General features: G+C 36.9%; 1 protein-coding gene across 1 annotated transcript in view; it reads right to left on the bottom strand.

Moving 5' to 3' along the window:
* POLA1 (DNA polymerase alpha 1, catalytic subunit) overlaps positions 1 to 17,770 on the bottom strand; it is a 204,000-nt gene that overhangs the window by 25,282 nt on the left and 160,948 nt on the right. The window contains exon 36 of the mRNA XM_086468624.1: positions 17,193 to 17,289. Coding sequence (XP_086324750.1) covers positions 17,193 to 17,289 — 97 coding nt within the window. The remainder of the gene's footprint in view (positions 1 to 17,192; positions 17,290 to 17,770) is intronic.

Raw genomic sequence — 17,770 nt, 5'->3', positions numbered from 1 at the left:
CCCACTTTAACTTGCCACATTCAGGAAACGCAGTTGAGAAGATGAAGAATCACCAGGGTTCAGCACCCAGGAACATTACCCTTGCTCTAACCTAGCACACAGCCACATTAAGAAATGCATTATTCTGCTTTAATACATTGGCCAATTTCAAAAGAAAATGCAAACCAAACTTTTTTTTTTTTTTTAAACAACTTCTCTTTTCCTCTTTCTCCCTGTGTGCTCCTCCCAAATCCTCCTAATTTATCACAAGACACTACGGAAGTGGATAAAACACACACCTCCTGCAGCTATTCCGATACAGGGGTCAGCAAATTCTTTCTTTTTGAAGACCCTCACCCATATGATCTACTAGAATTCGTATCCTCTGTCCTGCCCTTCAACAGAACATAAGACCGGCCATTCTGAAACAGTGAGGAATCACAGCCTCAGCTGCCATTAATACATCAAGGACACAACAATACACTCTATCCCATTGATGCAACCAGCCCCACTAGTAGAATGTCAATACATTTGTTTTCTTTCTCCCCTACGGAAGCATGTCTGCTGACCATCTCCAATTTGTGAAAAGTCAGCAACTTTGAACAGGGAATATAGCAGATATGTATTCAGCAGAACGATGGACATGAAACAGGGAAGCAGGTTACTTGGGTACCACAACATTAAGTACTTTCTGACAAAGACTGCATTAGCAGATGACAGGAGATTGAACACATAGCAAACAAAATGCTTTGCAGATTTTCCTGTCCTTGATGTTGCAGCTGATCTGGAAGGGAATGTGCAAAGTCCCTCATGCAGAGATAGCCTTTGATCTTGGTGTACTAACTTGATACACTTACAAATCCGTACGTGCCTTTTGTCTTCCATTCTCCTTAAAGAGGGTCTACAAGTAAAATAATCTATTATCTGAGGCTGCTCTGTTATAAGGAAATACATTTTAAATGGCCTTCTTAAATCAACTTTGTAAATGTATTTTTTCCTTTTTCATGCTTGACACTCAAGCAGAAGGAAGAAAGATTATGTGCTATGATCTGTAGAATATTAAACTCCTCCTTGGGATAACTTCATCTGGAGTTATCAAAATCCCTGTATTTACTGAATACGAAAAAGCAGAGGTTGATGGAGTTGGCTTTTAACTGCTAAAATCTTCTGTGGGTAAAGAATAGCTATTAATAGATAATAGCTACTCACCTCGAAGACTGCAAATTAATTTCCAAATGACCCCATAGAATTTTAGTCTCTAGATTTGTCCCTTTGAAAAACAGTAGAAGCTTAGAAGAATTACAACCTCTGCTTCTCCACAAATAACCACAAAACAACAGCCTGCTCCTGTGACAGAAGCCAGAACTCTGTTCTGAAAGTGATTTTTAACAGGCTGGTTTGCAGATCTCACAACAGACTATTCTGAAGGAGTGGTGGGAGTTATGGCATTCTGCCTCCTCACAGTTAACATTTGTGACTAGATGCCTTTCCCCAAGTCTTTACAATTAGCTATGTATACTTTAGAAATAGGTTATTCTGGGATGCAGAAGTAGTTTACCTCAGAGCACCATGCTCTTCTCACTTTGCTTTAGTCAACAGAGATTGTAACTGTAGAAGGATAAAGGAAACTGATGCTATTTTTTATTCTTTAACAACATATCTTGAGGCAACCGGAGTGCCGTACACAAAAAATTTCCATGTTTGGCATCTAACATGGCGAATTCACGGACAATGTCTCTGGTATAACATTTCGAGGAATACCACTTTCTAGATCTGAACTAGCCACCCTGGGTCTCCTTTATAAACAATGAAGCAAAGAGAAGGCATTTCTCAGGTGTGAGCCATACCAGCCTAGTATAGATGAGATTAGGTGAGCCATGTCCTGGAACTGTCCAATTCTCTCCACTACACAGTGGAGTACAGGCTGATAAATTCACATATGAATGCTTGAACTTTGAGACCTCAAAGCCAGTGCAGATGAAGTACATTCCTTTGCAGGGAGTTTTCTCCGCTAGCAACATCTGGGGTGGAATGCCTGCTTTGCTTTACATAGACATGTTCAGTAAGAGAATAGCAGAGCCCCTGTTCAAACAGTACCTATATAACAAGCTAAGGAGCACGTAACAAGCTGAAAGTGAGCCAGCAATGAGCCCTTGCAGCAATGAAGGGCAACAGCACCCTGGGCTGCATTAGACAGAGCGACCCCAGCAGGCTGAGGCAGATGACCCATCCCCTCTGCTCAGCCCTGTTGAGGCACGCCTGGAGTGCTGGGTCCAATGCTGGCTCCCCAGTATGTGAGAGACATGGTCTTACTGGAGTGAGTCCAATAAAGGGCTATAAAGGTAATTACAGGAACTGGAGCATCCATCATACAAGCAGAGGCTGAAAGAGCTGGGACTGCTTGGCCTGGAGAAGTGAAGGCTCAGGGTGGTAGACCTCATCAATTTGTATAAACAAATGGGTAGCAAAGAAGATGGCGTAAGACTCCTCTCTGTGGTGTCCAGTGACAGAATGAGAGGCAGCGAGCACAAACTGAAATACAAGAAATTCCAGGTAAACATAATACCTCTGTATTATGTTTAATAATACTGTGAGGGTGGTCAAATGGTGGAACAAGTTGCCCAGAGAAGTTGTAGAGTCTCCATCCATAGAAATACTCAAAACCCAAGTGTACACAACCTTGAGCAACCTGTTTGTAGCTGACCCTGCTCTGAGCAGGGTGTTGGGACTAGATGATCTCCAGAGGTGCCTCCCTGCCTCCATGATACTATTGCTAAGACTAAACTGGTATCTTCTGTGCAGAAGTGGATCTCACCTCTCTTGAGTTCACACAAAATGTCACTTCTTATAGTCTTGACAGCAGAAAACCTTAGTGAAGCATACCATCATTGCTAGTAGAGAGGGCAGATGTACGCAGTCTCTTGGTCACTTCACTGAACTGTGACGCTTCGGCTTTTTGAGCTATTTCATGTTTTATTCAGCTCTCATCTCTGCAAGGACCTCACTGTTGCACATGTGGCATGAGTGACTACTTTTGTCTCGAACATCACCATATACACATCACTTTGGGAGGCATATCCACTGGTGGATCATCTATGACAGAGCAGAAAATCTTACCCATGAGAAGATGATGTGTCTTCAGTTTACTCCTCTCCCCACTTTGCAGCTATCAAAGCAAAGTATCAGATGGATTTCTTCTAAAGGGAGGAAAACGTTTACGTGTACCCCCACTCATCCCTGAGCTTGCTGCTGTTGCCTATCATTTCCTAACCCATCATTCACTCTCTTTTTTAAAGACAATGTATACCAGCTGAAAAGATAAGGGTGGCTTCTTACTATACAAAAGGCCTGTCACTGGAGTTATTTATATATCTTTATAATTGGTATATATTGCACTAGAAAGCTTTGCTTTATAATGAAAAGTTCATTTGACCTTCAGGCATTCTTTGGGCCTCTTTTACTTAGACCCGGCTGGTGACACAAAGCATTCACATTGTTGGAAAGTCTTAAATGAGAAAATCTCTGTGTAAGTTCAACAGTATCTTTTTTCCCGAGTGCTGTTTGTAGTTCACAGTCTGCAAAAAACTAAATTTTTAAAACCAAAGTACATATACCAATTTGAATTACGCTAAAGAATGGCTTATCGTAATAATGGCCTTCAAAAATGTTGTATTCAACAGAAATACTGGCCTGCTTCAGACATTTCAAAAACATCAGCTTGCAACTGCTGAAGAAACTTCCCAAGAAGGATGTACTTCATCTGTAAAATTGCTGATTTCTGCAAAGACAGCCTTCCTCCCAAATTGTATTTTGTTTACAGAACGATTAAAAAACCCCCTTCTTTATCACATACTTTTCCAGACTTTTTCCCTTCCTCGCTTTACGCATCCAGAACAAGGTGATACAAAATAACCTGTTTTCAAACTACTCAACTCTAGAATCCTTTCAGAGATGACTAATCTCAATGTAAGGCCCTACCTACGATTGTGTAAGTTTTCAATAATACGGATCTTATTTAACACTTCCCTAATCAAGAAGAACTTCTCACAGGATAACAAGGACAACCGTAATGAAATCCAAAGTTTGGGGAGCATCTACTGGAAATGCAGGACCTAATTTGAACCTCACTAGGTTCAAACAACCTGTAAAAAGAAAGGCTGTATTTTGCAATGAACTATTTCACTGTCAAGCTGTACTGCAAATTAGTTTCATTTATTGTTGCCTCTCCAAATCCTTCAACAGTTCTATTTCTCAGGACTCTCTCCTGCATTTTCTGTATTGTGAATTTTAGGACTGGTTTTTGTCAAATCCACTTCATACATCTGGTTTTATGTCTTTATTCTTTTGCACTAATGCTCTTTCCTCGTGTAATTCAGAATAGGCATTTCTCCTTTTCTTTATAAAATACAACCTGTTCAACAAAAAACCCCACGTGAATCCCTACGACAGCCTAATAAAAAGTTACCTTAGTACTAATATTTTGTTGGGCCCTTGATTATGGTACCAACATAGTTCTTTACCTGTCTCTTAAGAAGCAAAGACCAAAGAAATAAATAAACCCCACAACCCTTCCTCCCCCCATGAAAAAGAAAGGTTTACTCTACAATTGCTACATTACAAAAATATAGTTAGCTACTCAAATCCTGTCAAAATGCAACATAATTTTTGAATTCTAATGGTGAACGACTGATATTGTTTCTACAGTCAGGGTAGACGCACACAGACAAGTAGCTGAAAGGCATCCTAACATGAATGTGCAACGTAAGGCTTTACCATGGTAATTACTTGGTAATCTGTGGTTGTATCTTACCCTTCTTTCATTTATTGTCATAAAAGCTTTGGAAAGTCTGAGTGTACTGTTACTCTCCTTTCACACTTGTTTTTTGGTGAAGGATGCTGGCAGGCCTAGAGCTTTAGTGACAGTAAAGCACCAGCACTTCAATCCCTGGAAGGACATGGGTCTAAAACATGCAGCAGGTGACACTGGACACTGATGACAGCAGGAAATGGAAAGCTATTTCCAAAGGCTCTCTAAACAGTAAGATTATTAAAAAAAAAAAAAAAGTCTATCCTGATGATCATACTTCCCCCCTAAAAAAGCAGTTATTAGAACTGAAAGAAGGAAAAACAGAAGGCACCAATGCACTGGGACTGTAGATGATGAGCCATTGCCATCAAATGTGCTCTCTTACACTACACACATCAGGTACTAGAGATTAAGACAAACATTTTACAGTGGCTGCCGCAACTTGAACTGCTTCTTCCTTTTTACTTAGGAATATCTTCACTTTCTGAAATGTATCTTCATGTAGGAAGAGCTAAGCAAACCCAGGATTTACATGAGTGAGAGAGTGAGCTTTTGGCCAGGGCAGTAGAGATACCTGGAAACGGAGAAGCCGTGAGAGCAGCAGCCAGCCACATCACAGGTGCCTCGAAACCCACAGACACCACAGGCAAAAGTGGGTGCTGGAGGGACAGCTTAAAACAGGGTATATTTGGTTACCTACACCCTATGGGTCAGTGCACCATTGGTATTCACTAGTAGAATACATGCATGTATCAAAAAATTGCAAGTGTCAAATGCCATAATGGAACAATAAGGAATCTTTTTGTTACTTACTAGAAAACACAGGCATGCTTATATGTTAATAGACTAAATACAGAAATAAAATGCATGTTTTGTCTAAACAGGAACTCCTGACTGGATGCTTCTCATGTTTAAAGTTTGCCACAGCGATACAATAAAATGGAACAAAGCAGAGACTTCAGATCATACTCAAAAGTTCAAAAAGGCATGCACGCTTCACTGTAACTTCTGAGTAATATCACAGTTTCCCTTTTCCAAAAACACTGGGAAAATTTTTTTTTTTGCTGTCCTTACAACCAGGTTACCTTTATGGCTGCTTGCATCACTGTGGTATCTGAGGTATGGCTTGAACTGGAAAACAGCTGATAAATCTTTGCCGAACAGAAATGGAACAAACAGAAATACTGGTTTTAAATTTGCATCAAGATTTTCAGAAACTTCCTTCCTGCCTGCCTGCCTGCCTTCCCTTCTTTCTTTCTAAATGCAACTACTAGAAGAGTTGCAGCAGTTGTGCTTCACTGAATGTGTGCCTTTTATGTTCCAGTATCTGCTGCTTTTGCAAAACTATGGAGATACTTGTTTCCAACCAAGACGCTAGACTTTTGACTTCCTAAATTAACTAATATTTTAAACAATTGCATTATGTGTCATCAAGAAATTGCATGCATGATAACCAATTTAAATTCCATTGATTCTGTACAATACAAAACGTAAATTGTGAAATAATAAAAGTTTTCCACACCAAGGTCTTGATTACTATAGTTTACCAAAGTCCAAAGGCATAGTAGCTAATGCTCTTAGTAAGTATGTCAACTATATTTGTTTTGGTCACTCACCACTCACTATTTTTCATTAAAGATGTTTTAAACTACTGGCAAAAAAAAAAAAAAAAAAAAAAAAAAGAAGTGTAATTTAAGCTGACTACACACATATACGATTTATCAACAGTATAGAAATAATATGTTTTTAAATTTCCCTTTAATGTTCCTTTGCCCTCCCACAAAAATATGTGGCACAACTTTTAAGTAAAATATTAACCCGATAAACATGTTACTGTTATGTCCTGCTGGCTGTTTATGAAACATATATTGTTAGACCAGAAACATAAAACAATATAATAAGTAGTTAAATGTTTTAATTCCGAGTCTGTAAAATTCTATTAATGTCAAATATTATTTGTTTTTATCACCTAAATAAACTAGCTTAGGCTGTCACTCACTCCTTTTTATTCATTTTTTGTTTTGTCTTACTGCATGCATCTCTCACAAAGTGAAAAATGTCTATTTAAAGATAAGTGGAAATACCACAGTACGTAACGTTTTCATGTCAAAATAATTACATTATTACACTCTGAGTTAAATAATATAAGATAGGAAAACATTTTGATATGCATTTGACAGTTGTAATCCTGGCAGGATCAAATCAACTTCTTCCAAACTCATTTCTGCTTGATAAAAACAAAGAGCTCCCTAACCCAATCAGCCGCCCCTCTCACCCATCTAAGCCCCCTCACAGAAGAGGGACAAGCCAGGACAGAAGAATGTCCTGCTGTATTTCTTTAAGGCTGAGACACATTTTGGTCTGTCACAGAGGACTCATTTGTTCTCAAAGGAACAATACGGAATTACATTAGCCTGAAACACGACATTTGGTAGTCTGATTGTTATGAAGAGATGATCCTCAAAATAAGTGGGTGGAGGGGGGGATGTGGAGGGAAGGTAGTTCTCTCTCTTTGCATCTGGTAGAGAGGGACTTGAAAATGGCGTAAGCGGAGGCATGGCTTCTGAGGCAAAGTGGCAGCAGTTCTGCTCGCACACGATTTTCTTATGTATGTACTGCAAACAGTTTCTCCTGCACTTTTTATTTTAATGGCAGTAACACCCATGGCTTCAAGTGCTCAGGTTTTTTTTTTTCCCCCTCAGAAACAGATCAACCTGATTGGTTAATACCGCCAAATTTTTCTGATGGAGAGATGACAAAAAGTAATACTCCTTTATGAAGGGAAGTATTTTTTGACTTAATAAACCGCATTTAGACACTTCTCTGTCCTGTGCTGCATTTTTACATATATCATGCCTCATTTGTGTGTCCCCTATGGAATAAAACAAATATTTTGCATTATGCTATGCTCTACATGGCCTGCTAGTCCTTAATAAAAAGAAGAATTTATCTCCATCCATTTATTAAAGAGCATAACTATATTTTCATCGTGTCTTTGATACATGTCCTTTGTTTGCTAAGAATACAGAAAGATATTTCAAAAGAAATGTCTTCCATGCAGTTATTATACTTCAGTAAGTATAATAATTAAAATAATTCTATTTGCAGCATTAATTTAAGCCTTGGAGATCAAATAAAGATCCTGTTTTCACAATCTGTGTTCACAAATAATGACTCCATGCGTTTCTTTAAAAGTCAATATAATTCAAACTGGTTTAGAGACAAATTGTCCTTAGGACTCACATGCTTAGCAAATGCGAGTTGAGGTAATTACATTTAACATCAAAAAGATGACAGATTCACATCACCTGTGGACCCAGGCCAAGTTTGGGAGCTTAAAAAAGCTTTTGGCATGTATACAGTAAAATAGTCACCTCATGTAATAACAACAGAAAAAATACACACCAATACACATGCAACAGTACTAAGTCTTGAGGCGTTCCAAAGACATTTCAGTATTTCAGTAATCTCTTTTCTTCACGTTTCTAATTCACCTTTTCCCTTCTGACACAGGGATCACAATTTTCTTCCTTTTTATTAGTATTGCAAATTGTGATCGCTTTTTTTTACATCACCCCTCTCACATGAATTTTGTTTTCTGTTACTGAAAGTAGTTTCCCCTTGATGGTTTGCTTCAATACGGTGACATAATAAATGCATGCCTGCTTTCATGATGAGTGCGAGAGAAAGCTTTGTATTTATGACATCATTTTGATACGTCACAGTATTGCAGAATGAAAAAAAAGAATCACCAAATCTAATACTACAATACTCTTTTTATTCAATCTACCAAAGGTAGCACATGACGTATTTAATATATAGAAAACAGTTCCTATCAGCCTGGTTTTAATAAAATATCAGAACAAAAGAACCATAAATATCCTGAACATTAATTTTCTCTTCCCTAACATGCAGTAAACCATTTTTGGCTTCAAACTGCACAGTTAGACAAATTCATAACCAAGTATGTGCCATAGTAAGTAATAAATCAGCATACAGAAATGAACACATATCGATACGCGAAAACGTATTTTAAAAAAGCACTTTTACTCAATAAAATAAATCTTCGGCCATGAGATATCAGCTGCATTCCCCATACCTTTTGTGGAGTCAAGGTTTCTATCCACATACACATGGCTATAAACAATACTTTTCCAAATATCTTTACAGCTGACACCAGGTACCTGAACCAGATACCCTCAACCAAAATACAAATAATAAAGTTACAAAGTTGTTAACTGAAACTGCAACTTTCTGTAAGTTCATCTATGGAATCTTTAAATTTAAAGATATAAAGTATCAATGACAAAAATTAAGAGGCTCCAAATTTGCAGGCAATACAGTCAAGTTTTCCAACCTAATTTTAATGGAAATCATAATTAAAGACATGAAAGTCCTTCCACAATCCTCTGAAACTGTACTGGCCATGAAGAAAGGAAAGCTGGTATTATGTACAACACTGTACACCATCTTCAGTAGGTCACTGGTCTTTTAAATAATCTCTAGTGAACAAATAAGATTTCAGAAAGTTTTTAGTAGATAATTACACTTCCTGATTTTGTAATTAGTGGAACTACATGTAATTACATAATAATTATGACGGTAATTACGTAATTAAGATGTATAATTATGTAGTAAAAAACATTATGGAAATAAAAGCCATCAACTGTATAAGCACAATACATTTTTAAAAATAAATTCTGTATCATCTGTTTAAAGCTACCATTTTCCTCAAAATATCAAAGTGATTATGAGCCATCACTGGCAAGTTCTAAAATACATTTCTTACGAGACTTAAAAATCATACAGATAATTGTATCTTTAAAAAAAAAAATCTCTTTAAAGCCTTAGCTTTACATAATCTTTCTGATGTCTAGGTGCATGTATATGGAATGGATTATACAGAGTTAAATTGTTTATATTTATATTTTCAATTTCTACTAAAATAATAATAAAAAATAGCATCCATGTCAGAATTCTGGTATCTAAACGACAGGATTTTTTTTTTTTTTTTTTTTGACTATACTGCCAGATCCATCAAACCTAAGGGTCTTCTAAAAGGAAAAACATGCTAGTCTTGCACTTACCACTAAAGAGCTCACTGCTGTGAGAAGCAGTAGTCATTAAAAGAAGCCTTGTCACTCCTGACCTGCATTTAACAACAGAACTGCCCCCCATTAAAAAAATACCCCAAACTTCATTAAGAGATGAAAACAGAAAGACAAAGGTTTCTGTAAGAAAAATGTCAGAGAGTTGCAGATAAAAAGAAACTGAAGAAAAAAAGCTTTAAAAATATTTTCTGTTTACAGAAACTCACAAGAGAACTGATGAAGGAGGCAGATGACATTAGCCAGATTACACCATTGGATGGGTTATAACAAGTTGGCACGTATCTATACACTTACGTAGGAAAAAACTCCTGAAGTGCAAATAGGAAGATATTTCTATTCACTTTTTCCCACGTACAGAAAAAAAAAAAAAAAAAATCTATCAGTAGCAGCAGGATATTTATCTGCAGAGGTCAAATAACCATTCCAATTCATGAGGAGCCACAAGTTAGTCAAGCCACTGCTTTATCCCACCTGCAACATTAATACAATGTGCAAGGAAAAAAAAGTCTTCATTAATCAAAACCATTTTATTAGCAGTATGAGCCACAGGACATGTACTCCTGTCATGCCACAGATTTCCCACGTTACGGACTTATCATACCTGTTTTAACTCATTATTTCCATTTATTTAATTCACAAGTAGAGAAAATAACTCAAAAATTCATAACTCCAAGACAGGTGTCACAGCCTATTAGGTTTGTGCTCAGAGAAAGGGTTATAGAAAGCTACAGCGTGATGGGGTTTACTTAGATTTTGTAGGTTTAACAAAAAGACTACATGAATAGGAATAGAATGGAGAAAAAGTTACACAAAAATGTCCAGCTGGCAATAAAACAAGGTATGATCATTATGGGAGGATAATTTAAGATTTGAAGATCAGCTGTCTGCCCATACGTTACTTCAAAAGGGTCAAAAAGCTAAAGTGAATAATTTTCAGTAGTTTTTGCTTTCAAAAAAGTTAAATCAGATTTAAAAATACTCAAGAAAAGGTGACTCAAATTTAAAAAAAGTTCAGAAATCTTCCTCTTCAAAATAACACATTAAGGAAAAATGAACAAGTGCTTTTGAAGATATACTCAAAGATCAAATTATTGACAATGATTATTTTATAATGCCTTCAAAACAACATGATTGGAAGACAAAATACTTGACAGCAAATGTGCAGAGGAGCATTTGTTTGCTTGGATGTAAAGATCCCTATAGTGAACTGAAGTCTTAGCGATAGTGTCTAGAGATGTGATGCAAACAGAAATGCTTTGTTTATTGCACTGTACTTGATAAACCTCATAAAGAGATATGCCAAGTTTCAGCTGTTGCAGTCTTAAAAATAAACGCATACACACATATACATGTAGGTTATTTATATGATTTCTCTTTATCTTCTTCTGGAAAGCGCGTGTAGATAACTATAACCCCTTTCTAATTTATTGCAACAAGTACTTTTTTGTAGTCTTCCTGCCTGATAAAAATGTGGCAAATTCTTCTGATGTCAGAAGTCTCCATTTCATTACACTAGTTTCACATACAATGCAATCCTTCCAGCTCCATCTCACACCTGCTGTCCTCCCTTTATCTGACTGAACCTCCACACTGTATCTGGGAGCAGGAACACCACCCGGCTCAGGTCCATCCTTTCAACCCCAGTTGCAGTCCGTTTCCCTCCCTCAGTCTCACCACTGTGACCAGTTGACAGGAGGACATACACTAAACCACACTGACAAGCAGCTCTGCCAGCATCCCCATTATACACTGTCTTCTTTCAAAGCATTATAAAAAAATTAAAACAATCACTTTAACCTGATACTTGGCACACCAGGCTATGAACATATCAGGGAAAAACACCAAACACTGAACCGGTCAGATTCAAACAAATATTCAGAGCTGAATTTTATGGGTTTATGTCTAGGCCACACAGCTTCAAAGACTTTCATTTTTCCCAAACACAATTTTGCAGTTTATTCATTCAAAAAGTAAACTACACACTTTTGGTGTTTGCAAGGAAGGATGGAGTGAGGCACACACAAAACTCTGATAGAAGTGTGAAAATATTCTCTGAATATGCATTTGGTTTCACAAAACCACAGTCCATAAGTATATGATCAAAACAATTACATTCTATTTCCACTAAGTGACATATACTTTGAAGATATAGGTCTTTCTAACAAATAGGAACATTTAACTTTTCCCAAAGTTATCTTCCTCTCATCCTCACTTTCTTCTGCTTACCCATTAAATGGATATGCCCAGACTTTGCTGAATCCAATAGCTGGGCTCAATAGTTGAAAATATTCTGTGAAAGAATATACCACAGCATCTTTGCAATTTCTGTCCCTGAAATATTTAAATGCCTTGCAAACAACATTTGTGACCTTCCCTCTCTTAGAAATGGGACGGTGGAAAGACACTGGCTTTCAGTCCCATTCTACAGTATGGGACAGAAAAAAATCCTATGACCAGGATCCTATTTGTTTAAAAAAATTGCAGCCCCATAAACAACCTTAATGATATTAATGCTTTTGGAATAATGCTGCAGTAATGGTGAATAAGGAGACTGCAGCATCCTTATCTTCCGTGAAGCCTTCTATTTGATGCCACGAGGGGGAACTGAACTAGAGACATCTCTGTGAGGCAGAGTAGTTGTACTGACTTTACGTGGGCTCCATTTCTCTTAGTTTTTAAAGATTTTCATTTTACTCTAGGAGCAAAATGAAAACAGTAATATCTTTGAATATTTAACAATACTGATATTTGAATGGAATAATGATATAAAGCTTACCACGCTCTATTTTGATCTCCTGATGACATAGCCATAAAAATAAATTAGTTTCCATTTCTGAAGTTAAGGCGTACAGAGGGAGCATACTCTTGTATTTAAACACCATGTGTTTAAAATTGCTAATAGTTTACCTGTCCTTTTTTCATCCAAATGATCAGAGGATGCTACTACTTTGCTACTCCTGTTGCTTCTTACTGCTCTGACTGCCTAGGTAGCAATGTCTGACTAAATCCACAACCCAGCTTTGAAAAACTAAGTGTAAGACAGTGCTGAAAAGAATTTGAGTAGGTTACTAGTCACAATGGAGCACTTTTTCCTTTCCTGATTAAAAAAAAAAATTTAGAACAAACAGCCCTTATGGTATTATTGGTATCTGCAAATTAGGGGTTTTGGCATAGTGATACTGAAAATTAAATTGGTTTTTGATCCAATACTAACTGTGCAACAGTTTCTAATTTAGAAAGACAGAAAAGAATTTCGTTTTGTGCAGTGTGAAAACAAAGAACGTTGCACTGTATCACAAAGTTAACATATTAAACCGTACCATTATGACAGAACTTAAACTTCCAGGTGAATGGAAACAAATAAACGCCACTATTAAGAGTAGGACTAAATATTCATAACTATATAATCCAGATATTCCTGGATGGTATAATTGACAGCTAACTTCACCAGTCACTGAAATAATAAAACATCATGTAGACCAAACAGCTTATTTTTGATTCTTACAGGGAAAAGATGGACCAACAACAGTATACAATGATTACAGTAGATCACAAACGAAACATGAATCAACAATGTTGTTGCAAATGTTGTGAACACCATACTGCAAAACATGTTACTTCATTCTTCTGCTGTATTCCACTCTGATAGATCTGACCTATTGAAGGTCTGAAAAAAAAATGCAGAGAAGTGGAAAACTCTTCCCCTGGTCCTCCAAAAAATTCAGGTTTGTAGTTGAAAGACTTAGACAATAGCATACAGGTTTTAAATATGTAAAACTCTAAGAGAAAGAAAATAGTCTATTACCCAATGTGCACAAAATGATTTTCAGAAAGCAAAATTCATCTTCGATATAAAGAGCTTTCTATAATAACTACAGTGAAGCACCAGAAGAAACTCATTGTAAAACTTGACAAGTTGCAGAACCTGCATCACCAGAGGTTTTTTAAATTTAGCCTGTCTTTAAAAAGTAGGCTATGGTATTGATCCTCTTGCAGTGAGAGGGAGGAGACTGAATGTCTTTTTGAACTCCCACTGATTTCACAATTATTATTTTAGATTCCATTTCAATAAATTGTACGGACCTCCAATACAAATACCTGAACAAAGAAGTCCTGTTCTGTAATTAAGGTTCTGTATTTTGAAGAGGCAAGTATAGAAAATCAAAGTGAACTAGTAGTGAAATCTCAAGGTTCTGAATGAGAGAGGACATGAATTCTTTCAAACTACGGTGTAAAACACATTTATATCTTGAATCTCCAGCCATTGAAAAATCTTTTTTTTTTATAGAAGATGAGATAGATATACTCCAAGATGAGTAACAACCTAAAGCTGCTTTAAGTATAAACATAATCTACAAGAGAACAACAACTGGCCTTCAAAAACTCAGGAAAAATGGCAATAAAAGGTAGAATCACCTAATGGCCATGCCATTGAGGCTTTGAGAAACAGTATCCCAAAACAAAGCAACAAACCTCCCGAAACCAAAATCAAAACAACAGTAAGTGGTTTAGTCACATAAAAAGTAAAAAGGAGACTGAAAACACTAAAGATGTACAAACCCTAAATTAAAACTTTGCCACCATTTTTGATAAAAGCAATGATGCTGATCACAGGTCAGGGACAGAATGGCATGTGAATGAAGGCATGGAAACAAAACTTTTTGGCTTCCAAGGGAAAATAAACATGAGCTTCCTGTTATGATGGAGAGTTCACTAAATTTCCACTTCACAACTACAACAGAACTGCAATATGAAAACTATTTCAATCCTACACAGTTTTAAATTAAGTATATCAAATCAGTAACATATATTACGAGAAAACGGAACACTGGTATCTATAAAATAAAAAGGTGACCCAAATAGCCATAGGCAATTATCCTCAAGTTCTGCATGTGTTTTAGACCAATAGAAAGATGACTTTCTCCCAAAAGGTATCTGAAAAATAGGACAAAATTGTACAGAGGTTTACGTCTGGTAAACATTCACCCAGTTAGCCTCTCTGAAGACAAGCGATTTTCAAAGGAAAACTAATAGATCTAATTTATGTGGCCTTAACACCTGCTGCAGCACCAAGACTGAAATCACTGGCTGGCTGAAGATTATACAATAACATTCAATAACTAAGAAAAAGATAAAAACACACCATGCTGAAAGGTAAACTGTCCAAGAGAACAGAAGGTCCTAGCAGAGTTCTTACAATTCCTTGAGAATTACTCTGGAAACTAGTTTTATTGAACTTTCTCCAATTAGTCGTGAGGGTCCAAGAAACATTTTCTGACTAAGGCAGAAGGTAGGAAATTATGTGACTGCAGAAGCCACCATACTGTTTTTCAAAGATAACTCATTAACCTTGAAATCTGAAATTACAAATGAGATTAAACAGTCCAAAATGAATGAAACCAAAAAAATTAAAGTAAAACAAATTGCCATGAGGCTGAGATACAAACTCATGGTTCCAAAATGACAGAAGAAAAAACCCCTACCCTTCAAACCTCAAAGTTTCTATCAATACTTAACTACAAGTTAATTATATGATACAGCTATGAACGGGGCATAGGTGACTCAAGAAAGCATCAGCAGAGGTACTTCCAGCAAGCACACAGATCCAGTGTACAAGACACTGGATAGATACCATATAAAATACCACGTAATTTCTAGTTTCTCATACTCAAAGATCAATTCAACCTAGAAAAGACTGCACACAAAAGTGTTAAGAGGAAGGATCATGCAGCAGAGACTAATTCTTCCTAAAGAAAGCTAAGAGTATCTCTGCCTTGGTTCAAAACAAAATAGAGGTGTTACTACTGTTTCCAAAAGCACAGTGGAGAACATCAGGAAAGGGAAATATATAAACATTTAGTAAATGGACTTAAACCAGCCACAAACAGGTTAGAATGGGAGAATTATAGTGAACTTTCAGCCATCATAGAATGAGGGTCTGAAACACATCTTGAACAGCAGTGAAAGGGGAAGAACCACCCACAGGTTTCAAAGTGAAATGCCATAAACTTGCAGTTCTTAAAGACGTTGTGGTCTACAGTAGCAGGGGACTGGATGTGATCACCCATGAAGCCTCTTCTACTCTTATGTCCTTATATTAGGCAAGAGATCTACACACAAAGTAATTCAGCTTCAGCAAGCAGTAGCATCCACCATATAACATTCCTTCAGTACATCTACAGAGTTGTATTAGACCGGGATGGCTATACAGCCTGACCTTCTTTGGATGTACAGAGTCATTTGGAAGTGCAAGCATCAGATTGAGTATCACGGTCTTAGAGGGATTAGGAAAGGAAATGAGAACCTCTAAAAGAAGAAACCTAAGTACAACAGGCCAAAACAGACTTTGCTTATTTGAGCATTTTTTAGCGAAGCGATTACACTATTTCGATTTTCACGTAAGGCTTATCAAAATAACATCTAGAAAAAATGAGTTTTGTTTAGTCTCTTTCCATCACCCACCAACCTAGCTGGTGATGCAGGGCAGGGGTGGGAAGACTGTCACAGCAAAGCAGCTATCAGAAGAGTAGTCTCCAGCAGTGGCGCCTTTTCTTCACAGGCACCACCAGAACCACACAGAGGATGCAGTGGAAGTGCTCTCTGTGGACAACACACTTCAATGGTGGGACCCAAATACGGCTTTATTCAGAATTCCAAGTCTGCCAAACACTAGCCCACCTTCAGAAATATTCTTCTGTCAGCTTGAAAATCACTTAGCTGCACAAAACCCATGGATCCATTACAGATTAGAAATGTTTTAGTTCAGAAGTGTTATGGTAATTGGAAGAAGAGGAAAAAAAAATCCTCCTAACATTAGCTTAATCTATGCATTTAAGAGAGCTTTATAGACAATTATCTTTACTGCTTTTCTTGTGCCACCATTTTCTCCCTGATAAAAAGTGTCTTTCAATATTAATAGTTGAACCTAAGTTTTAATTGGCTTTTCTTTTAGATATTGCATACATGTGTTTTAATTAATCTATTTACTGAAGCCGACATGTCCTTCAGACTTCAAGCAACGAGATTTCTCTAACGGTGTAACATGCAAGAAAAGCGCTTTTTCCAAAGTGCAGCCACTTCGAAACAAGAAAGAAGACACATAATATATTCTTAAAGTGGTTAACTCCAACACAACACATTCCTCTTACATGGGATTCCTAAAGTCATACTTCCTTCTATTTTCTGTTTTAGATTACAGCCTCGTAGTTCAGATGTGAAGAGTAAAAACAAGGTCCAGTTTCTAGCATGCAAGTTGCTATTAAACTATAGCAAATTAACTAAAAATTTAAACTTACCCTTATCATCTTCAGTAATCACTTTATCCATCACATAATCCACATCAAAAATATATCGGTAAAAGCAGAGCTGAGTGTACAGGGCCTTATCAGAATACTGTAATGTAAGAAGACAGTAATTAAAAACCCAACTCAAAAGGGTATCTCTTGCACCCATTTCCAAGTCACTATCAAAAGGTGATTCTTTTGGTTTGGTTGGTTGTTTGGTTTTTTTTTGTCCCAGTTTATAGATGCCATTTACACCAGATTTTGGAACTATTATTATTACTATGCGGCAAAATCTCTTTACTACGTCTCTACACTTTCTCACAATTTACATCAAGCACTTACATAAATCATACTAAACTTATCCACTCTTATAGAAACATAAATCGCATTTACTCACTCTTATAGATATGCGTATCACAACGATGCTTTAGCAACAAAATGAGACTCATAAGAACGATGGGACAAAGGAATAACTTTAGTTCCTTAGTATATCGTACAATGCAACGATCTCCAAAAAGAAAAAGAATTAATGTATATTTTTGATGAATACAGGTGCTTGGCTGTATTGCCCCCCTTCCCCGCCCCTCCCC

Source organism: Leptosomus discolor, chromosome 1, assembly GCF_034619465.1.
Source record: "Leptosomus discolor isolate bLepDis1 chromosome 1, bLepDis1.hap2, whole genome shotgun sequence".
NCBI lineage: Eukaryota > Metazoa > Chordata > Aves > Leptosomiformes > Leptosomidae > Leptosomus > Leptosomus discolor.
The sequence above is the reverse complement of the archived record's forward strand: the minus strand, read 5'-3'. Positions and strand labels throughout refer to the sequence as shown.